The sequence below is a fragment of the Amborella trichopoda genome, chromosome 5 (genome assembly GCF_054954075.1).
Source record: "Amborella trichopoda isolate Santa Cruz 75 chromosome 5, AtrichopodaSantaCruz75HAP2 v2.0, whole genome shotgun sequence".
In the NCBI taxonomy this organism is placed as follows: domain Eukaryota; kingdom Viridiplantae; phylum Streptophyta; class Magnoliopsida; order Amborellales; family Amborellaceae; genus Amborella; species Amborella trichopoda.
In genome coordinates this window covers 44,173,597-44,198,254 of record NC_142340.1, presented here as the reverse complement: position 1 = coordinate 44,198,254, position 24,658 = coordinate 44,173,597, and the positions used below count along the sequence as shown (strand labels likewise).

At 37.8% G+C, this 24,658-nt stretch overlaps 1 protein-coding gene across 5 annotated transcripts; it reads left to right on the top strand.

Annotated features, from left to right (window-relative positions):
• Positions 1-443: 443 nt before the first annotated feature.
• On the top strand, positions 444-24,658 carry GI (gigantea protein (GI)). 5 transcript variants are annotated; one of them, XM_020665906.2, is made up of 16 exons: positions 444-644; positions 1,305-1,530; positions 1,609-1,814; positions 12,098-12,169; positions 12,298-12,352; positions 12,499-12,641; positions 12,877-13,151; positions 14,374-14,432; positions 15,634-15,871; positions 16,043-16,193; positions 17,869-18,078; positions 18,830-20,371; positions 21,885-21,953; positions 22,111-22,329; positions 23,111-23,203; positions 24,021-24,658. In XM_020665906.2, the coding sequence occupies exons 3-16, from the start codon at positions 1,728-1,730 to the stop codon at positions 24,318-24,320; spliced, it is 3,513 nt and encodes a 1,170-aa protein (XP_020521565.1). In that variant the 5' UTR covers positions 444-644; positions 1,305-1,530; positions 1,609-1,727; the 3' UTR covers positions 24,321-24,658. The 5 variants fall into 5 exon arrangements, with proteins under 5 accessions (XP_020521565.1, XP_020521566.1, XP_088724301.1 ...); XM_020665907.2 differs by lacking the exon at positions 1,305-1,530; XM_088868175.1 differs by having other exon boundaries at positions 1,305-1,814.

Sequence of the window (24,658 nt, the reverse complement as noted above, 5' to 3'; positions counted from 1 at the left end):
TCTTGCAGCAAATTATTTGGACCATCAATTTATAGGATTTTTAAGTACTTATGAATATGCCTGATCTGTATTATTTTTTGGAGGTTTAAAATTTATAATTAAAAATAAAAATAAAATTTTAAATTCCTGTAGGACTTTTGGAAACAAATCCCATGCTCTTGCATAGATTGAAGGTGCCATTTGATCATTAGACAGTGGCACTCTTGTAAATTTCCTAGAGGGACATAGTTGTCATTTCTAATATAACGGGGAGTTCAAGAATCAAGATGAAACCAGACCTACAAAAGCTAATTCTACCAAGACAAGAGGGCATTTCCGTCATGATAACCTTCAAATTTGGACACCCGGACTAGGTCGCTAGCATGCATGCCATACATGACAATGGCATGGGAATGCATACATGTTGTGACATATATATCATGGGGACTGAAAATATCATCGCCACGTGAGCAAGGGGGTGGGCTACGGAACCATTTCCTACTTGTTCCAAGAATCACCAAAGGATCTCTCTCACAAACGAGAACAAAACCCTAATTTTTGAGCTCAAAATCCATAAGGAATAAGCGTGTCTTTATGCCCAGCGCACTGATTTAAGCTGGTTTTTTGCCACTCTTTCTTTAACAATAGTCCAAAGTGAAAACCAGGTGAATGTCCTCTCCCAGTGCTATTTTTCATGTTCTTTTTTTTTTTGTGATTTTCGGTTGAATTTGTGGTTGAATATAAAGAAGGGAGAAATTATCTATCTTTTTCGTGTTTTAAGGATTTATGGTGGTTTTGGAGAGTGTTTAGCTGCTTACTGTTGTTTTGTGCTATTTTTGTTTTGTTTTTTTTTGGGTCTATTATTTTGTTAATTGGTCATAGAAATATGGCGTTTGATTTTATTTTTCTTTTTGTTTTTGTCCCTGTAATTCTTCCTGTTTTTATGGGATTTTTTGGTGTCATTTTGATAATGTCTGTTTTGCAAGATTCTGCTAATTTATACACGAGGTTATGATTGTACCTTCGGTCAATTGTTCCCGAGGCATAGTAAGTAATGTTATTTGTTTTTTGGGAAATTTGAGGGGTTTTTTGGAGAATGTTCATTGACTTTGGAGTTTTGTTTATTTCCAATGGGTTTCATGATTCATTATTACGAGTTAGGAGAATTTAGCATCTCTCTCTTTTTCTGTTGCTTTTTGTTTTTAATCTCTTGCAAATTTTGATTTCTCAGTGTCACTTTGTACAATAGTTGCCACTTTGTTATCTACTAAAATCTCATCTTTGTGATTTATTTGATATTATCTTATTTGATGGTGTTGTTGCAGGGCGTGGGTTTCTGAATTTATTGGAGTTTTTAGCTGGAAACATTTGTCTGCAGCTAGTGTTTTTCAGAGCTCTGTTCTTGTCTAAGAGATGCATGAATTGGTTGCAGAAGCAGCTATGAATCACTCTTAATAAGTTTTGGGTTTTTTTTTTTTTTTTTGAGGAATATAGTAAAGTCAAAGAAGACAAATTTACTGGAACTTTGGTTCCTTTTCATGTTTATAAAAGGTGGAATTAGCTCAAATTGATACTTTTAGATTCAGATTCTGTTCAGGCAGTGTCTCAGTCAAACTTGAACCATTTCAGGCTTCTGTGGAGAATTCAATTGAAGAGACGTTTTTACTGGTATTTGGGGACTTTTTTATGTTTAATAGAGGTGAAGTTATTTTTGATTGGTAGCTTTAGGTTTGGATTCTGGTTATGTGATGTCTGGTTCAAACAAAAGGTGGATCGATGGCCTTCAATACTCATCTCTCTTCTGGCCTCCTCCACAAGATCAACAGCAGCGACAGGTATGCCTTTTCATCTATGTTGTCTTCTATTTACTTTTATTTTCCCTGTTGATTAAAATATTTCTGTTATGTTATTTATTGTTAGTCATCTATATGAATTGCATGATGACTTTCAGGGTATGCTAAAACTATAGTGTATATCGATCCTTCATATGATTGTTGTTTTTAAAAATTGCTTATTCTTATGAAAAATTTGTCATTCTTGTAGCCTATAAATAGTGGGAAGGATGTATTGATGTCTCTTCGTTGTGTACTTCCATGACGTAATAAATACCTATGCTGTATCCTTCTTAGTGTGATTGATATTGGCAGTTGGATTTTATTTTATTAGCAGTTGGATTTTATTTTTTAGATTTAAATTGGTGTTGAATTATTGATTATTTCTTAATTTTAATGTTAACTGTTGCAGTTTTTTTTTTTTTTTTGGTAAGACAGTGGGGGAGAAGGGCCCCTACCCAATTTTTCATTAATAATAAGAACAATACAGCTCATAAAGTTACAACCCTAGAGTAGGGCATTTGTGCCACATCATGAAGTAACGCATGAGAAAGAAAATCCGTTGATCAAACTATTGGACTTAAACTGGTTTAAATGGTTTTTCAAACCAACTTAAATAGTTTTAGGAGTTTTAAGAGCCCTGACAAAGATATGTTGATTTTGTATGTTTGATCAACATATGGGATTAATTGGAGCTTTCCTATGTTTATCAGGGAGTTTGGGCTCTTTTTAGGTCATTTTAAATAAGTTTTTCCCACTTAACACTCATTGGCAGAGGTGAAGAGAGAAAACCACCCTTTGCAGTTTTTAATCATGGTAGGGAAATCTGAGTGATGACCGTGGTTATGCTCAACCACTCCGAACCAATTTCATACATGTCTCACAAATTTTGGACATGTGTCCACCTTTTCAACCACTCCCACCTGCTTCATTGTTTCAATAATAGATCAACAAGGAGTTTTGATGTTAATAAATACCTATTTTCAGAATTGGAAAATCGAGACTTCTAAAATTCAAGAAGGTGGAGCTTTGACTCTACGTTTTTTAACCTCAGTTATATGGAAATCTTAGATTCTCATTGTTGTCTTTGATGTTTTTATTGAAACTTGTTTTCCTTTGTTCAAAATCAAGTCCGAAACCTATTCCAGCTAAAAGGAAAAATCGGTTTGGCCTCGGTGTTTCTTAGACGTTTTTCAGAGAGTGCAACTTTGAGAAAATTTAAATAAGTGTTTCACTTGGCTTAGTTTTATCCTGGAGGTATACTCATCTGGACTTGGTCGCACCTCAAAGATTCTGTGTTGAAGTCGATTAATACCTTAAAGCAGTTTTTGAAAAATTGCCGTTCCAATCGGGAATCGCTTGATCAGGGTCTGGAATCAACCTGGACTGAACCTATTCTAGGAAGTAATTGATACCAGCCTGGTCCGCCCTTAAAAATTGCCTTTTAATTTTTTTTTCTTTTCTTTTAGCTTTTCTAATACTTTCTTACATATTTGAATAAATCACAACCCATAAAGCGCTCTTTCAATTTTTAATTTTTATTTTTAAATATTTTTCCGCATTGATGATTCAGACTGATCCAGATTGGTAATCTAGCGGTTGAACACACGATCCGTGGGTGGATGATCCACCTCACTGATATGTTTTTTTTCAAACACTGCCTTAAAGGCAATGGGAGCATCTTGAGCCTTGAGGTCTAATTGAAACACAATTAAACTATTTTTGAAACTTTCGACTCTAAAAACCTTTTGTTCGTTATTTTCTTGCATAGGAAGGTTTGAGTTGCATATTCAATGATCACTATGTTAATAAAGACCTCTATGAGTGAAGGTGGTACTGAGTGATTTTCACTTAGTTGACACTTAAGAGTTGTCTGTATTATTGGGGTCGAGAAAGCAATGTCTCACCTTTAGACGAAACTCAACATTTTTGCAATGAAAAAATTTAGACCTTAGAAGATCAAGGAACACAATTCCCGATTATTGGCCGTAAAATCAAGAAGTAATTTGAAGATTTAACACACATGTTTACTTTGGTCACATGGCCATTGATTAAAATTTCTTGTTCTTGGCTGTAGTAAGGCTAAAACTCCTTTGTTTTAGCTATTGTTTGTCTGAGACTTCATTGTATGTCAATGGAAAACTAAGTCTCTAAGTGTATACCTTGATTTCAGGCCTGTATGGAGCTTGGCTGTGATTACATAGAGTGAGGTATTCTTTGCCACAGTTATCCTACTATAGAAAATTTTGGTCTCGATATAGGTTGTTCAAGGAAGGTTTCTAAACAAGGCTTTATAGGACCTTAAAGAAAAATGTTTCGAGGTATTAATTAAGACATGGGATATCTTCATATGCGATCATGTTCATAAATTAGGATTTAGTCCATTTGGGCAGGTTTGTTGGCGTGAGCTTCAAGAGGTGGAGACAAAAGTTTTTGAGAAAGCTGAAGGTTGATTATGTTCTAAAATAGCCATTCCCAGCTCCTACTCAACTGCAAAGTTAAATGATAAATTGATGCACCCATTGACTCTCAGGCAGACTGTTTGACGTCCTGCTTAGGCTCAATCTGAACCTTAATCATAGTCACTCCTCGAGATCAAAGAAGCACAAATCCAAGGGATTCAGGATGGTTACATCACATTCAAAATGTCCTAAGTTATCCTCTATTTGATTCGTATTCAAGAGTACCCTTAGCTAAGGTGCTGCAGGAAGCCCTAGATAATACGTCAGAGGATGATTGGCAGGAAGAAGTTCCTGGTAAATCAATACTTGATTGAGTTTCATGATTAGAAATGATAAGCCAATTCTTACACAAGTGCACGAAGTGGCTACAACCATTGCGAGACTACCACCATCCTGGAAGGATTATAGGAATGTGCTGCATGAGTCTGAGGATATAATCTTGGAAGAGCTCATGACACCTCTTTATTGAGGAGGAAACTCAACTCCTGGGTAGAGAGAAGGAGAGATCAAAGCTGGTGGCAAGAGCCCACTTTGTGGAAGGGCCATGGAAGAAGCAGCAGTTCAAGGCAGGAGGAATCAGAATAGCAAGAGGATGATAGAGAGGAAGATTAAGAAAGCAGACAAGGCTTAGGCAAGGGCAAGTAGAAACAAGTTCTCTGCTACTTTTGTGGCCAGTCATGCCACTTAATGAACCAGAGTGGCATGAACTGCTTTAGGCTTTGACAAATGCAATTTCAAAAGCTAATGTGGTAGAGGAGAAGTACGTGGCTATCTGTGAGATCTATTTAATGAAGGGCAAAATGGATTGGTGGCCACATTTTGGGGCCAGCAAATGTATTTAACGATCGTAACATGTTTAAGACTTATGAAATTGTGGGTGACTACCTATATTATACATAGGCAACTCATCGTCAGGTCAAAGTAGTAGGCAAAGGGATAATCAAACTTATTTTAACACCCAGCAAGATCCTGCTGCCCTTAATGTCTATCATGCCTCTGAAGTCTAGAACCTTTTATTGGCCTATCTCAACAAGCACAACTTCAAGCTCAATCTCATCATTGAGATGGGTACCTCATCTTGCGTTACTTGATTGACTCCTTTAATTTGTGGCATGGTAGATTAGTGCATGTTAATTCCATGCATTAAAGAAAATGAGTACCCTAGGTCTAATTCGTGAACGTGATAGCATGTGTAGTTCTTTATGTGATGGGCATATCAAGTCTAAGATCGCAAGAAAACCCTTGTCCTCAAGAAGTTCTGGTTCCTAGAATGAGGTCATAGTGTTGTTTGTGATCTTAAAAACATGCAAACTCGTGGTGGCAAGTACCTTATTACTTTCATAGATGATTTTCCAAAATATGCTTATGTTTATTTAATGAGAACCAACTATGAAGCATTTGAGAAGTTTCAGATTTATAGTAATTGAATTAAAAATCAGTTGAATCTGAAAATAGAAGTATTTCTAAGTAAGAGGTGGAGACTACTGCTCTCATGAATTTACAAGGTTATGTGAAGAGAAAGGTATCGTTCACAAAGTCATTGCCCTATACACTCTGCAGCTGAACAATGTAGCTGAGAGGCAGAATTGTGCACTTGTGAATGTGGTTAATGTGATGTTTATCAATTTCAATCTTCTTGCAAAACCATGGGACAAGCCTTACTGTTTGCATGCTTCATTTTGAAAAAAGTACCATGTTCAAATTCTAATGTTACACAATATGAAGTCTGAAAAGATTGAAAACCTTCCCAATAGTTTGTCTTACTTATGTGAGACTTTTGGAAATACCCAACCTTGGACCTACGACTTCGAAATGTATTTTTCGTCATGTATGCTGTGAATAGCAAAGCCTCCACATTTTTTAACCTAGAACCCAATGTGATTACGGAATTCATGAACACATAATCTTTTGAACATGTCTTCCATGGTAATTTTGGCATTAGGGTTTTGTATAGCTTTAGTTACAAGTTACGGGTATTAATCTGCCTTGAGCAACCTATACCAAGGCCAAAATTTGATACATAACTTCCGCAAAAAAATGCCTCACTTTGCGCAATCGTGGCCAAAGTTTAGATGGGCTGAAATCGAGGGCAACTCTCCACTAAGAAAGAATGAAGTCCTATTAAAAAAGCATGTCGAGTACAAAGGAGTGGTTTTCTTAACTATTGCCAAAAATAGGAAGTTTCAGTTAATCGCTGCCAAAGTGAACACATGTGCTAGATCTTCAAATTCATCTCAGTTTCAACACCAATCATCAGAACTGTGTTGCTTGATCATCCAAAGCTCTAAGTGATTACTCTCACTATGGGACTGTAAAGTTTTTCTTCATTATGGTGAGATATCATATTCTCTACCCGGATATGCAAATAACTTTGAAAACTTAGAAGAAATGTCACGTAGTGCCAACTTCACTCATAGAGGCTCAAGAATACATTGATCATTATATCTGCTACGTGAACTTTCCTCTGCAAAGAACTGACGAACATGGGGTTTTCGGACTTGAGGGTTTCAAATAATGTTTTAACTGAGTTTCAACTGGTCTTCGAGACACAAGATATTCCCATTGTATTCAAGGTATTAGTTACCCTTGACACAATATCTCTCTGAGGTGCAATTGAGTCTCGAAGAATATACCTCAGGGATACAACTGAGTCAAGTAAAGCACTTGTTCAAGTTTTCTCATAGTTGCAATCTATGAGAAACTTTTAGTGAATATCGAGGTCAAACTGATTTGCTCTTTTGACTGGAATAGGTCTGGGATTTGATTTTAAACATAAGGAGAGAAGTTTTAAAGAAATGATAGTGAAAACAATGCGATATGTGATATTTTCATATAATGAGGTAAAAAAAAAAAGATGCAAATAAGTTTTCTTTGCTAGAATTTTAGAAGTTATTATTTCAATTTGAGAATGATTATTTATAAACCTTAAAATTCACTGTTCATCTACTATTGAAATGGTGAAGTAGGTGGGAATGGTTGAAAGGTGGAAACATGTCCAAGATTTGTGAACACAAGTACTAAGTGGTCGGAAGTAGTTGGGAATAACCAATGTTTGGAAACTCAGATCGGGCCATAGACTTATACCTGGCCCGAGCCAAATTACTAGAGTGTCTGAGTGGTCTCGCCCGAGTATTGAAAAGTAGGGAAAAAAAAAGAAGAAAAAAAGCATAAGAAAATTTCAATAAGGAAGAGAGAGATTTGGCCACATGCTAGAGAGAGAGAGAGAGAGGGGCAGAGGGAGGGAGGGATTTGGGCACGTGGCCAAAGGGGGAGTGAGGGCTTTGGCCATGTCTCTCTCTTTCTCTCACAGGCATCTCTCTTTCTCACAAGTTCTCACATGGATCTCTCTCCTCCACATGCATCTCTCCCTCTCTCTCTCTCTCTCTCTCTCTCTCTCGCTCGCTCTTGCTCTTAGGGATCTCTTTCTAGGCATCTCTCTCTCTCTCTCAGGCACCTCTCTCTCTCTCTCTCAGGTTCCAATCCCTATTAGAGAGAGTTGAAAATGGGGGTAGATTCCCTTGCCCTTTTTAGAGAGATGAAAAGGGGACAAATCCACCCACTTTGAGTGTGAGAGAGAGATGAAAGGAGGGCGGAAATCCACTTCCTTTGAGAGTGTGTGTGTGTGTGAGAGAGAGAGAGAGAGAGAGAGAGAGAGAGAGAGATATGAAATAGGGGGGTGGAAATCCACCCCCATTTGAGAGAGATAGAGGGAGAGAGGGGGGGGAGAGGGGGAGAAAGAGAGCACGTGGTTCATAGCTGCTTGAGCTAGAGAGAGTACCTGGTACACGAGAGAGATGAAAGGGGGGTAGTGCTCCCCATTTTAGATGGAGAAGAATGAAATAAGGGGACAAGTGCCCTCTTTTTATTACATAATAGGACTTAGGGGAGTAATGTGCATACTCGCTCAAGTACTTTAGAGTTCGGGCTTACTCACCCGAATTCTATAGTACATAGGCTAGTATGAGTAGCAGAGTAGTACTCAGGTGAGTACTATTCACCTTACCCATGTATGAGTAGCATAGTACTCGGGTGAGTACTATTCACCTTACCCATGTACACAAGGTATGTGGTACATGCCTTGGCCATAGACCAAGGCTGAGTTTGAGTTGACTTGGCCAAGTCCTTGGACACCGAATCATGGTCAAAACTCAAGACTCACATTAAAGGACTTGGCCAGGTCCTTTAATGGGTCGGCCTTCAACATAACATGCTTTCTCTTTCTGTCTTTGTATTCCTTAATAAGCCCACACATTTGTGACAGCCCTACGTACTATAACTCGGTTTTCATGAGCACCTAAGGGCCATTCACATGGGAGGCAACCGAACTCCCACTCTCATTTAGGTGCATCATTGGGAGGTGTCCCTACAATTCGGCACTTATTGCTAGGCTTACTTTGTCCAAGCAAATAGGCTCAGCAAGTGCTTAACTCATGCTCCTACCGAGTTGCAGGTCTCTGCTCTACACAACCAGGGATGAGGCAGGAAAAGAGGTCTTTCCTGCATTATGTTACACGTGGATACTGGTGCCCCAAAATTTCACATAGGTAATTTGTTTCCTGTATTTAGTGGGCCTTTATCTTGTCAGTCTAGTTGTATTGCATAATTCTTTGTAAGGCCTTTGGTTAGTAGATCACCCAAGCTTTGGTTATTGGCATGTTTTACAGTACTTCCTCCATATTAGGGTAATTGTCTCAATTGCATGTGGCTGAAGCAGATTGGCCTCAACATTCCCTTGATTATTTTTCTCATTGCTCGGTATACAACAGTTTAACAATGACAGTGAATTGAGACTCTAGGTATATGCTTTTAAATGAGTGATATGTCTAGTAACAAATTTCTAAGCAATTTCTGCCCCTACTAATGTCCTCCAAGGCAATCAACTATGATTCCATCATGGATCTGAAGACTCAAGTTCACTTCTTGGAGCCCGATGCAAGTACAACACCACCATAGGTGAAGATCCACCATCAGTAGATTTTGATATATCACAACCCAAAATCTAGTTTGCATTGCTATGCAGCCTAAAACCTTCGAACCAAGAGGTAAATCAACAGGGTTCCAAATTTTGTTTCCCAAAATGGAATCCCCCCTACCCTTGACTGCTTCCCTCCTGAAGGGAGCATAACACATTTAAATGGCTTCTTTGAAGCTAGTATAAGATGGATCTGAAAATCAGGACTAAAGTTGGTTTCTTGAGTATAGCAAGTTCCACACAGTGTTGTAAGAACAAATATGTCTGCAGAGGTATATACTTTAAAATGTAGTGCAGTTATATATGAGTTACTATTGCACTGGAACTTTCCGAAAGTCTGAAGCTACACATGCATGGGCATGAACAGAACTAGGGTTTGTGAACTCCTTCGAGGCTCTTGTGTTATTGTTAAACGAAAATAGAAGTATCAAGTTGGAATTGAAAGGGAGCTTCTGTCGCCTTCTAGTTATATAAACTAAAATGTAGAATAAGTAAAATCTTGTTTTGATCTTTATTTAATCTTTTTTCTATATAGTTGACAATAACATAAAAAGGATAGACCAAGTTGCCATTGAAACACAACCAAAGGGACAACCACTACAGAGAGGAAAAAGAGAAATGAAGAGTGAAGATGTGGTGAATACGCAAGGGAAGACGTGTGTATCCCCTATTAGAAGGGACTTCCCTTGAGCTCTCTCCAAGTGAAAGTAGTTCACCTCGCTATTAACTTCTTTGCCAACACTTGATTAATGGTTCCCCTTACCCTCTATTAGGAAACCTTCTTTATTACGTTTGCTGATCTCGCTTCTTCCTCTGGAGAACTGAAAATGACAATGGTTCCCATGAAGACTTAAGGAACGAGGTGTCAAGAGATTGTGTAATGGCCAAAAATGCTGGACCTGATTAGGTAGTAGGGCTGATCTCTCCTGACTTTATACTGATCCTGGCCAGCTTTCTTCAGCCTGAATTCATGTGATTGAATTTTATATGACCTGAGCCCCAAGTAGCCCAGCTTATTTAAATTATTCAGGTTGAGACCTGATCCTCCCCTGTTCTTATTGTCTTTACGCAACCCTGCTTAAACATGGCTCGGTCAAATTCCTGACCCTGGCCCATGGACATCGTGTCACAATGTGGAAAATACCAAATTACCCTTCAAAATAAGATATTTTCAAAATAAAAACCAGTTGGGCTGGCCCAACTTGATTGCAACATACATGTTCTAACTTGACATGTTGATCACACTTGGCCTGGGCCTGATCTGTTCCTAATCGGGTTGGCTTTTCCTAACCAAACCTAACCTAGTGGGCCAGGATTTCAAGGCATGAACCACACCCAGATTGGGTCTGACCTAATGACCTAACATGCTGTCATGCCCTATTCACATTCCTACTTGAGGACTCTCCCTAGGCTACCTGTATTCTGTAATTAAGCTCTCCACCTTTGAGAAAACTAGGTTTTCAACAATAACTTCTTTTCAAAGTTAAGATTGGAAACAGTCCAGTGGCTTGGTCCATGAGACCTGCTAAATGGGCCCTCAAACTGGAGCCTAGGACACAACTATCTTCCATTCTAAATATCAGGTCCTTCACTTTGTAGTTAAAGAACTTTTTGAAGTGGAGAGCCCGCAACCCAATGGACAACAGAATCTCATATTTAATATGATATTTAAGCAGTTAAAAGGATGTACCTTGAAGATCATAATATTGCTTTCCGACCTAATAAGAAGAAAAGCAGTAACCAACTCATCTGCCATGAAATGCACCTGCCCTTGTTGATCACCTGAGACCAATAAATTGTGTGAGTCCTTACTGAAATTGGCACAAGCTCAAAAATAAAAAAATAAAAAATAAAACATAAAAGAAAACTCTAGGACGACTTCCATTCCTTACGTATACATCAATAGTGTAGAAGGAGAATGTTGATAGTCTCCTTGGCCTTCTAAAACAAGAAGCATACATTTGAGGTTGGCCACATGTCTTTGGAGATGGTCTGTGTTCTAGTTCTTGTTAAGGGAGGCCACCCAATCGAAGATGAGAATGCAAGATGAAACTTATCTACTCTGAAATTGAAACTTATCTACTCTGAAAAATACAATGTGGTACTAAGATATTTTGGAAAGATGTGGAAGATGACTAACAGAATTCCACGTCCACGATTCTGTTAAACCCCCTGTCAGGGATGCATACTTCTATCAACCATAATAGTTAATTTTGTTTGATAATTAACCATAATAGATAACTTTGTTTGGCAATCTGCTTGTCACTGTACTTCTTCCTAAACTGAGGTTGCCACGCCACGTTATTCTGCTTTGCCATAATCTGCCTAATAGAAACCATCGGAATAGGAGTGAGACTTGCAAGACTTGGAAAATGGGTAATTATGGTCTCCTCCCTGAATCACACATTTGACCACAACTTGTCTTCATCTCCTGTTCCTTTCCCAAGGCTGAGAATGCTTAACTTGTGTCTATAGATATATGAGAATGGTTGAGATTTTTGTTTCTAGCATCGAAATTTCTTAAATTCAAACTTGATACAAGAACTCTAATTGTATTTTGGGACTGATACAAATTGGTCTATGATTTTCATATTATTATCTATAATGTACATGTGATTGTTAAAGTATTGGGAAATTGATTCAGAAACTGCCGTCCTTTCCTAGTTTTTAGTATCCAAAAACCCATGCTTGTCTTTGCTTATGTTTTTATCTGTTTTATGCTTTTTAGTTTTTCTATTTTTCATTACTTTTTAAGCAGGTGGATGAGACCTGTTGAGTCGTCGTAGTTTGCCATATATTTCATCTAGTCATTGTTTCCTCTAATAGGATCTTCATAAAATTGTTCAATGCAGGCACAAATTATGGCTTATGTTGAACTTTTCGCACAGTTCACATCAGAACATTTCCCTGATGACATCTCAGAGGTTCGTACCTTGTCTCCTTTGGTGGAAGTTCATGAAGGGAAATGATGAATGTGTGTCCTATTCAGCTATAGTGAAAATAAAATTGCCTATATAGAGTATTAATTCAAGTTTTCTGATAATTCTTGCAGCTTATCCAGAGCCGTTATCCAAGCAAAGAAGTTTGCCTTTTGGATGATGTGTTGGGTATTGTATCATACATTTCTTGTCAAGTCTTCTCTTGTTTTTGTTCTCTAGATGACTTCTATTATTTGCTAACCAAATGCATTGTTTCTTTTCAGTTAGATGGCAGTGATTGTTTGTGCCTCACTTGTGTTTTTCTTGCTTTCCAGCAATCTTTGTTCTTCACCATCCTGAACATGGGCATGCAGTTATTCATCCAATACTTTCATGTATAATTGATGGGACTTTGATATATGATAAAGGAAACCCTCCTTTCAGTTCTTTTATATCTTTGTTCAGCCCAAGTAGTGAGGTACGTAATTGTTGGAAAATAACAACATCGCAATGCATGTACTCCCTCTAATTTTCCTTTCAGTATGTCAGTTCTGCTTTAAAGTGAATTTTCTTTGCATGGTATATCTGCTTGCTGCTTTAGGACATGGTCTTAGCGTATATTTAGATACTTTCACATTACTCTTAATTATAGAGACTGTAATGTTATCAAAGGGTGAGTTATCATCTGCTAATTTTTGGTAATTTAAATTCAGAAGGACTATTCTGAGCAGTGGGCTCTGGCATGTGGAGAAATATTGAGGGTGTTGACTCACTATAACCGACCAATATTTAAGGTTGAAAAGCAGAACTGTGAATTAGAAAGGAGTAGCAGTGGTAACTATGCTACAACTAGCAGTGGCAGAGAAGGAAAAGCCTGCCATCCACTTCTGATGGAACCTGAAAAGAAACCATTAAGGCCTCTCTCTCCATGGATTACAGATATATTGCTTGCTGCCCCTCTGGGTATTAGAAGTGATTACTTTCGTTGGTAAGTGATCTTATTTGTTGTGTTTAAATTCCATGAGAATTCTCCATGGTTATCTTCTAATAGATTCTATGGACATGTTTACTCTTCAATCCTCACTTCATGCAATCAATAGGATTTTGTGTGCACTGATAAAAATTCAACACATTTGTTGATTCTTTTGCAAACTTAACATGCCTTACTTCAGATCATAGCAATCCAGTTGTTATTTTTCTTTTTCTGGTGCAAACTTAACATGACTTACTTTATGGGATGAAATTCTATAACAACTGTCAGACCAGCCATGCTTTATGGGACGAAATGTTGGGCGGTCAAGAAACAATATATTCATAGAATGAGTGCAGTTGAGATGATGATGTTGAGATGGATGAGTGGCTAGACAAGTAAGATAGAATTCAAAATGAATACATCCAAGGGAACTTAGAAGTGGCTCCAATAGGTGGTAAGATGAAGGAAAGTAGACTCAGGTGGTGTGACCTTATATAACATCGACCTAGAATAGCACTGATTAGGAGAGGCGATTTGGTTCAAGTTGAAGGCTCTAAAAGGGCAAGGAGAAGGCCCAAAAGGACATATGGATAAAACTAATAAAAAGAGATATGGTGACTTGTGGTCTAATTGAGGGTATGGCCCTTGACAGAGTGGAATGACGGGATAGGATTCGTGTAGCCGATCCCAAATAGTGGGGATAAGGCTCGGATGATGATGATGATGATTGGTTGACTTTAAGTATAGGTTGCGGTTTCTGTTCTTTCTTTGTCAGTCTATGTCTTCTTGATTTGGTTTTCATATTGTGTCAATGTCCTATAGTGTCGAATGACAGAATAGGATTCTTGTAGCCGCCCTTGATAGAGTGGAATTATGGAATAGGATTCATGTAGCCGACCCCAAATAGTTGGGATAAGGCTCGGATGATGATGATGTTTGATTTACTTTTAGTTTAGGTTGCGGGTTTTGTTCTTTCTTTGTCAGTCTATAGTGTGGCATGGATACGTCCTGTTTTTGTATATTCATGAATTCTTGTCTTGGATGGGACATGCCGAGTCAATTTCTGGTGAGCTTAATGTTTCTCTTCATGCATTTATCCATGCAAATCTAAGAATAGTTAGTATTTGTGCCTGTTTTGGACAAATAAATTTATGAATAGTTAGTATACACTCTTTGTTCCAACAAGTAAATTTTCTTCTTTCGGTTTCTCACTAACTGCTGTTCTAAATTATGTCAGGTGTGGTGGTGTCATGGGTAAGTATGCAGCTGGTGGAGAGCTCAAACCACCTACAACAGGTTAGCAAATTCTGTTTTCCCTTAATTGGCTATTTGATGCATACAAGTCTCCAAGGGCTTTTGTTGTAGTTGAACCCCATAAACTAATCTCTTTTGCTTTTCTTCTTTCATTTATTCATTTAGTATTTTTGTTTCTCAGTTTACCAGGATATGGACAATTCCCATATTTGAAGTCTTATTGTGATATGATTTGTGTATTCAAGCTGCTATCGTTGGGATTCCATATATTTATAGCTCTAGCGACCTCCGAATTCATGATACTGACTCTCAGGAATCTTCAGTTCGCAATACTGGTCAATTTAGAGAAGCACCTCTAGGTTGCGGGATGAACAAACATTTGTGGATCCCTTTCTCTTCATTGTAGTGTTGATGCATTCCTTGGAAGTAACTTCTTGCTGAACATACATTTGTGTCGTTGTTTATGGATTTTGCCAAAAAAATATCAGGATACTGCAAAAGAAGCAAGATCTATATCAAAACATTGGATCTTTCTACTATGACACCATTTCTCATTGACAACCTGAAAACAAACCAAGAAACATGAAATTAAATATATCAACTTTATGCAAGGCTACCAATCTCCAAATGTAGCAAGCAAAGATGTTAAATCATCAAAAGCATGCCTAAATTAATAGCAGTCCTTTTTTGTAAATGATAATGAGCCTCTCTATTAAGGGATTGTAGATTAGTTTTGGTACAAGACGGTCACAACTTTTCTTAGCTATTGGATGTGAAATCTAACATATTAAAATGTATCACAGCTTTCAAGAAATAAATTTTTGGACTTTGTGCTCAATTAGTGGCATAGCAGCACCCATCCGATTTCACATCCAATGGTTGACAATGCTTGTGACCTTGTATCAAAAGTAAATGGTCTCATCATATGCATTTCCTTCTGTTAATTGTGGACCTGAAATTGATCATAAATCATTACAACTCAAATAAAAAATGCATATAAGTTTTCTACTCGTTATCATGGAGTTAATGAATTATAAATTGCAAAAGCATTATTATACTTATTCACGTCCTTTCTTAGTACTATTTTGTGACATACTACAAATGCAAGTAGTTGGTTGTAGTTTTAGATCATGGAGAATTTTGTCTTTCCTATGTCAACCATACTTATTGCAAAGGGTCCCTATTTACTGAGTTTTAGACCCGTATCATTTTGGAGAATTCACAAGTTTTTCCTGTATTCTAGCTAGTGGTCGTGGATCTGGCAAGCATCCTCAACTTATGCCTTCAACTCCACGATGGGCTGTTGCAAATGGAGCTGGTGTTATTTTAAGTGTTTGTGATGAAGAGGTTGCCCGTTATGAAACTGCAAATCTGACAGCAGCTGCTGTTCCTGCACTGTTACTTCCTCCACCAACAGCTGCTGATGAGCATTTAGTCGCTGGATTACCTGCCCTTGAGCCATATGCCCGTTTATTTCATCGGTACGTCACTTAAGTGATATTACTTTTTGGCATCTTAGTTTCTTTTTCCTTTTAAATGTTTTTCCATTTAGTTTGAGCCATATACTCATTTATTTTGTTTGTAAGTTGCTTCAAATATTACTTTTTGGATAGATATTCTCTTTGCCTTATATAAATCTTTATTCATCGTAGTTACTACGCAATAGCAACTCCAAGTGCAACACAAAGGCTTCTCCTTGGCCTTCTAGAAGCTCCACCCTCATGGGCTCCAGATGCACTTGATGCTGCTGTACAACTTGTGGAACTCCTTCGAGCAGCTGAAGATTACGCAACCGGCATGAGGGTAAGTGGAAATTAATTTCATGAAGGTCTTAATAAATGATTGAATTTGACCATTAAATTGGTTAAAGACATTAACTGTGGATACAGCTTATGAACATCTTTGGGGTATTTTTAATGGTATTTTCATTAATGACTCTGCTCAAATAATATCAATACGCAGATGAGAATGATTGCATATTTAAGGATCTTGCAGATGAGAATGATTGCATATTTAAGGATCTTTGATAAGTATATCCCTCCTTCATTGAAAAATAATTTTTAGCAATGGCATGTTTCCGTGGGTATTGAACTGTAAGGGATGCCAGAACTCGTGTTTTTTGTATAATTTATATGACATGAGGGTTGCAGAGAAAGCATAGATCAGTATGCAAACTCCAACTCCCGCTACATGTTTTTTAGATTTCTAGTTTAAGTTACTGAAATGAACATAGATCGACAAGTAAGATGAAATACCGATAGGTGTGGAAAATCAAGTCAAAGCAATCTTAGATATCTTCAAAATTGAAACAACTGGGCCACATTTTCAACTTTTGCTGGACAATTTCTGTGAACAAAGGGAACACATAAATTATCAATATTATGGTTTAAAAAAAATAATATCAGCAGGTGTGCAGTAGAAGATTCATATCAACCAACCCCATTCAAAGAAAAACACAGATCTCAACTTCCTGAGTAGGTAACTCTATAAACTGCTCAATGTTGCAGTCAGTCTAAAAACTCCCTGTCAACCAGAACTTGTAACTATCACTTGATGACCATCATCCATTTTATATTGAAACAAAGCAACACTTCATCAATTAGAATCAGTCCTCAAAACTGGTACGCATATCAGAAGCACTGTAAAGAGTTTGGTCTTCCACTTTCCAAGGTAACTACAGCATGTGCGAGAGCTGTTGCATGATAGAATTCATTCTATATTTCTAGTGAGGGATTCACATGTGCCCCCTCCTCGGTTCTAGTGAGTTCCAGATGACATGCGAGGTGAGTCATGGAAAGTAGACAACCATGATACCACCACTGAACCAAGGTAACGTTCTAGTTCCAATCGCACACCAGTCGATCTCTATGACCCATTGCCAGCATTGATCAATGCGATGGTTTTTGCATGTAGCATGAGGCGCAATGGAATAAAGAACACTCACATAGCACATGAGAACCATGACAAGGATGCCATTTTTAACACGCCAATAGTCTTCATCTGAGTATGTTAAGGGAAAAAAAACAGTTGCCTTTGAACAAATAGGTAGCATGTTTGGTATAAAATTGTTTCATCTGTTTTACATGCTGTAGTGTAACATCAAATTAAGTTGGGTTCTCTTATATTGTTGGATTTGGCTCATTGATAAAGAGTGTTGCACCCTGCTGTATATGTATTTCTAGTATCATTGGTGGAATTAGTAATAAGAACAAACTATAATTGGTAACAATCTGCCCACATCAAATCTGTACTTCTTTGAAGTTATAGTTTGTCTTGGTTTATATGAGGGACAAACTTAAGGGCTAAAACCCTTGACCTCTCATGTAAGTAAATTGTCACAACACTGGACCAAAGCTCTTGGAACTTTCAAGTTTGTATTTTTAAAATTGTATTGAGGACTTATTGCATAATGATGATAGATATATAGTTACTTCATTGAGAGTAATGAATTTCTTCCATTGTTTAATTTCTGATGCAGCTTCCAAGAAATTGGATGCATCTGCATTTTCTTCGTGCAATTGGCATTGCTATGTCCATGAGAGCAGGCATTGCGGCAGATGCTGCAGCAGCATTGCTTTTTCGTATACTTTCACAGCCTACTTTGCTTTTTCCACCTCCAAGGCATACTGAAGGAATTGAAGTTCAAAATGAACCTCAGGGTGGATCGAGTTCAGCCTATAGAAAGCAGGTAATATGTAGGTACCACTTATCAATGTGTTCCTTTTTTGTTACTGGGTACACTCGATAGTATACATTTGCTCAATTGAAAAACCTATGTATCACCGTGATCAGATTTTCCATTCAATCTAATCTGCTGATCTTTGGTCTGTATGCTTTTAGTCCAATGGAAAATCAAATATTTATAATGTCAGAATTTGATATTTGGGTTTTTGACATTATTTTAAGTTTTTCCTTTCCATTTAGGTCAGCTAGGGTGACTGTTTTTCACCCAAAAAATATATCCTCCCTGAGCAACTCCCTGCTTTTACCCATCCTATCTGCAAAATTCACGAAAAAAAGGCAAGTAATTAATCATATTGGTATCGAAATTGTCATGCCCATAATGTGTTTTCTTTGTGTGTGTGTGTGTGCGTGAGAGTGAGAGTGAGAGTGAGAGTGAGAGAGAGAGAGAGAGAGAGAGAGAGAGAGAGATGGGTAAAAGGATGTGCAGAGAGTATTTTCTTTACTTTTCAACTATCCTTCTCTATAGGTATTTTCTCCTGTCTAGTTTCCAACTTTTCGCCATATTGTTCTTCGTATGGGCTGCTAGATAAGGTCTGCTTTTCTGGTTAACCTATGCCAATTTAAATTGAGAATAGTAAATGCATTTGTAAGGGTGGTAGAATCCTAAATAACAAGATCCATTATGGAAAAAAACCAATTTTTCGTATCTTAAATTGATGATTATCAGTCTTCATCTGATCATATGAAACAACCAGGTTGAAGTCACTGCTGCTGAAGCTACTATTGAGGCTACAGCACAAGGGGTTGCCTCACTATTATGTGCCCATGGCCCTGAGGTTGAATGGCGGATTTGCACCATATGGGAAGCTGCTTATGGTTTGCTCCCTTTAAGTTCATCAACTGTCGATCTTCCTGAAATAGTAGTTGCTACTCCACTCCAACCGCCTGTTTTATCATGGAATCTCTACCTACCTCTCCTAAAGGTGTTAGAATATCTTCCTCGAGGTAGCCCATCTGAAGCTTGCCTGATGAGGATATTTGTAGCTACAGTTGAAGCGGTTCTTCGAAGAACATTTCCACCTGAATCCTCGAAAGAACAAACCAGAAGGCCTAGACACCCTCATGGGGGTATCGGCTCTGCCTCTAAAAACTTGGCAGTTGCAGAGCTTCGCACAATGGTACACTCACTGTTTATTGAATCTTGTGCTTCTATGGACCTTGCATCTCGGCTTCTATTTATTGTGATTACAGTTTGTGTGAGCCATGAAGCTTTACCAGAAGGGAGCAAAAAACCCACAGGTGGTGAGATTGGTCCCTCGGATGAAGGCCCAGAAGAGAAACAGATAGCGCTAAATGCCAAACGAACAATTGGGAGGAACAAAACTATCAAAAAGCAAGGCCCAGTTGCTGCATTTGATTCTTATGTATTAGCAGCCGTTTGTGCTCTAGCTTGTGAGCTTCAATTGTTTCCTTTAATTTCACAGACTATTAAATGCTCAGACTCAAAAAATTCTTTAACCAGCGCTCCGGCTGCAAATATTAATGGAGGTCCTAATCAATTACAAAATGGTATATGCTCTGCAATTTCTCATACCCATAGGCTATTAGGAATTCTAGAGGCCTTATTTTCATTGAAGCCATCATCAGTGGGCACATCGTGGCATTATGGTTCAAATGAGATCGTTGCTGCTGCCATGGTGGCTGCTCATATTTCAGAATTATTTGGGAGATCAAAGGCTTGTACGCATGCTCTTTCTGTTTTAATGAAGTGCAAATGGGATAATGAAATTCACACTAGGGCCTCTTCGCTCTATCACCTTATCGACATCCACGGCAAAGCTGTTGCCTCCATTGTAGACAAGGCCGAACCACTTGAAGCAAATATAGTGCATGCCTCAGATAGGAATGATGCTCCTATATCCTTTAAAGGTAGAAAGCATATTAAATCATCAAGCTTTGAAGAGGATAACATACCACATGAGAAGACTGAAAGTACTAAAGAGTCGGAAGAATTCCTAAAAAGTGAAAAAGCAAACTTCTTAACAGATGTCATGCTCAGTGGCTCGGGGAAGAGTATTGCTGGTGTGACTGTGGATGCATCAGACCTTGCTAATTTTCTCACCATGGATAGATATTTAGGCATTAATTGTAATGCGCAGAGCCTTTTAAGATCATTTCTTGCTGAGAAGCAAGAGCTATGTTTTGCTGTTGTGTCTTTGTTGTGGCATAAGTTGATTGCAACCCCTGAAACACAAATGATCATAGAAAGCACATCTGCCCAACAAGGTTGGAGGCAGGTAACACCTCTTTCCGATCAATTTTTCTCTTATTCTTTTTTTTTTCCTTTTTCTTTTTTTGTTGGATAAATTAGAGTTTATTGCAAGGTTCATTGTCTATATGCACTTTTATCAAACTTTTACATATTATTAAAGTGCCACTGGACTCGTGTGCTCTTGTGATATTGCATATAAGTAAAACTGAAGCTATTAAAGAATGGTGATGGAGGCAATTGCCAAGACTCAAACTCAAACTTCTATTTCTTCATGCATATAATTCAAGACCTTTTGGTTTCCAGTCGATATTGGTGTCGTTACAAATCTTGCTTCAATTCCATTCTATTTAAACGTGGTTAGTGTAGTTGGACATCATGTTTCTTCTAACCGAGGTTTATTCAAAACATATTGAAGTTGGTTATCATTTCACAAACATGTAGGGCACGAAACTATCCTTTTCTTTTACATCACAGCTACAGTCAGCAGATATCTCAACGAAGTCACTGTTTAGGGATGGACGCCACTTCTTATCATCTAAAATGCATAACATGTACCTCATGTGGTTTTTTTTTTTTGGGTAAATACCTCAATGTGGTTGTTGGAGGTAGTATTTATCATTTTGACAAGAGATATAGTATTTATCATTTGGGATATATTTTTTGTAGCCTACAATGTGGTTTGGTTCTTTATGCATGGTGCTGTACTATGAGGGTGAAGACAAATTCCAACGGAATGGGAAGCCTATAATCCTTTTGTCTTCCTCAGAGAGACTTCTTCAAGACTGATTCTAGTATTGCTCACCATGAAAATAGTTTAAACAAAGTGCAATTCTACAATCCGATCAAGTTGTTTGTAGTAACAACTGTATTTATTGAAGTTTATTGTCATTCTGATCGTGACCAGGTCGAAGTAGTAAGAATAGACGTCTTATTATGAAAAACAAATTCATAACATCATAATTAATGTTTCAATTGGCAAAAAGTTTTTTTGAATATGTGTAAGTTTCAGTTCCCATCATAAGAACCCATACAGTTGACACTCGATCAAGAACATTGCGTCAGTTACCATTGTGCTGATTTTTTGCCCAGTATAAGTATGAATATGCGATTCATATGTTGTATTCCCTGATTTCCTATATTTATGAAAATAAAACAGGTTCTTATGAATATTAACATTCTTGATGCAGCGTATGGCCTTCAGTCACTACTCTTGATGTGTTGTATCACCTTTATCCGTGGATAAACTTTACAAAAGATTTGCAAGCAGGAGTGGCTTAGGGATGCCCTTACATGAATTTGAGTGACATTTGTATAAATTGGTTTTTATATTACAGATGGTATTATGTGCTTGGTAACTTGTGGCTAATGAGACATGTTTCTGAAGATTCTTCATTGTAACTCACCTCAGAGCAAAACAGTAAACTTAAATTGTTCAATGGATGTAAACTTTTCTTTCATGAAATTCTCCATATTCTTTGTAACTTGTCCTTATTTCCCTGAAAATCTTATGAGGACTGATTATTGAATGTCATCTCTAGGTTGCCGATGCTTTATGCAATGTTGTCGTGGCATCACCAGCGAAAGCATCAACTGCTGTAGTTCTTCAGGTGCAATGAATACTTTTGAAGTTTACACCCTATTTAACAACTTCAATGAGTGAATGCCCAAAGGAATCTTGAGTAGTATTTATTATTATTATTTCTTTCTTGTTTCTTGTTTCAAACTTCAAAGGAAACTTTTATGCCTGATTGTGTTTTTGACCAGGCGGAAAGGGATTTGCAGCCCTGGATTGCTAGAGATGATGGCCAAGGACATGAGATGTGGAGAATCAACCAACGTATAGTCCATTTGGTGGCAGAGCTCTTGCGAAATCATGATGCTCCGGAAGCATTGATGATTTTAGCCAGTGCTTCCGATCTTCTTCTTCGTGCTACTGATGGTATGCTTGTTGATGGAGAAGCCTGCACGTTACCACAGCTAGAGGTAAGATGATAAAGAGTAGCACATTTGCATCTATTTCTATGCAAGTCCTTTGTCTTTTTTATGGATAGGCAGCCTCAGGGTTTGGTTATTCCAAGTTTAAACATTGTTCTTGTTCTATAAATCCAGGTCTCTGATTTGATTCACTGTTGGCAAATATCACGAACTAATTTAAAAATAGGTTCTAAAACATGGAAGGTCAACTCAATTAATTGGTCACCTCTCTTTCGTGCTCAGGTATACTTACGTACATGTGCGTATGTGCACATTGATTACACTTATGTATATATGTGCACCCGTGCACGCACCCATGCTCGTAGACATTATACTCAGAGAAATCTTTCTTAAAGTCCTTCTTAGGCTGCTTGATGAGTGAGTCATAACTCATGATACTTGCCTGAGTACCATCTTTAATAATTACTCACCCCGGTTTTGGATGCACTCAGTTTCATCTGAGCCAACCCCTTGATTGGCGAAGCTACTTGGACCTAGGAAGTCATATACCTTCTTGATGAGATCTAGATCCATAATTTAACATTTTGAAGGACAATGTAGAGTTTTGATACAGACCCCTGCCCCTTTAAGTAAACTAAGTTATTCTGAGTTCTTGTGACTACTGGCTTATTGTAGTTAAAGATGCTGGTCATTTACCTCAATTAAATGCTTTTTAAGTCACATTTAATTTTCAAAATCTATTATGATCGACTTCTACAGTTAGATACTCTACTGACTACAAATTTTATGACTGTTATGTCTGAGAAAATGTTTATACAAAAATGAGCAGCTCCTAGAAGCGACAGCCAGAGCCGTGCAACTTTTCCTTAGTTGGGGGGAGTCTGGTTCCTCTGTTGCAGATGGCCTTTCAAACCTATTGAAGGTAACTACGGATTACACTTTCAAATTCTCTATGAACTGTTAAAAAGATAAGGAAGACTGTGATGATAGTGTCTAATACACCAACATATGATAAGCAATTGCCCCTGAATTTCATAATTACATGCATGTGCTTCAACATTTCAAACTTGTTTGTACCATTTATCATCTTCCCTGTTCAGTATTTAAAATAGCAGGCTGCGTCTTCTTCAAAGAGAAAATACAGTCCAAATCCTCAAATATCAAGTTAGATAGGGTAGAAAGTTAAACTTTGTGTTTAATGCATTTACTCTATTTGCACTTAGAATAAGTGGTTTCAGTTAGTGGTTATGTTCTGGACAACCTTTTTTTTTGAAAAAAGAAAAAAAATGGTATGTTCTTCAAAATTCAACAGAGGGTGGAGTGGTTGAATAATTCTCAGCCATCCAGGCATTTCCTCATAATCTCAAACTTCCATGGTGATTGTAATTCATGGATAGGTGTCTCAGGCACCGCAATATAATTTTTCCAAGATTTAGTAAGGTGCAATATGATCCAAATAATCATTGAAACCATCTGTTCACAAGAGTCATCACGTCCTATCGATAGATTGGATGGTGATGGAGCGAGAGTGGCACTCTCCTTTCATCAATGTCCAACCTAATGACTGGGATGGTGATGACCTTCGTGACCATACTGTTGCCAGTCATATGGATCATATACACTATTCCAATTGATAATAAAATAAATGAAACCAATCAATGGTGGTCTATATTTATCTCCAACTATCATTTTGGCAGTTACGGCAAATGTAAGTTTTCCTTTGCTCTCCATTTATGCAGTGTCGTCTACCTGCCACCATCCATTGCTTGTCTCATCCAAGTGCCCATGTTCGTGCCCTTAGCACTTCACTTCTTCGAGACATTCTTAACATTGGTTCACCAAAGTCCAACTTTGCAGAAGAAGACATTAGGGGAATCCCTGTACCCCCATATCGAAACATAAGCATAGGCACCATCGATTGGCGCTCGGACTTAGAGAAATGCTTGGCATGGGAAGCTCGTAATAGGAGAGCGACTGGCATGACCCTCACATTTCTTTCTGCTGCTGCCAAAGAGTTAGGGTGTGCTATTTCTGTCTAAATTATCAAGACTGAAATCTATGACAGATTCCACGAGACAGAACTGTTACATTAGCTGATCTTCTGATCCAATAGAGAGTAACCCATCGTATCTTACACGATTTTAACTGCCAATTTAGCTTTATGTGGCCGATATACAACGAGGCCAAACATTTCTTGTTAGTCAAGAGCATTTGTATGTAATCATAAATGTACGATTTTGAGGAAGCGGTAGAGATTGCTTCCAACTTATTCTTGTAGATATGTAGTGGTAATAATAGCGTTGTATCCGTCTGGTTCTTGTATCATGGAGGGATCACAATGATGAAATGAAGACCCGAGATTTGGTCGTTTTGGTTA

Bases quoted from the DNA above. Each gene is read 5' to 3' on its own strand.
- GI (XM_020665907.2), top strand. From the start codon at position 1,728: ATGTCTGGTTCAAACAAAAGGTGGATCGATGGCCTTCAATACTCATCT. The intron at 14,433-15,633 runs GTTAGCAAATTC...CCTGTATTCTAG, and splicing joins GCTCAAACCACCTACAACAG to CTAGTGGTCGTGGATCTGGC. The intron at 23,204-24,020 runs GTAACTACGGAT...CCATTTATGCAG, and splicing joins GCCTTTCAAACCTATTGAAG to TGTCGTCTACCTGCCACCAT.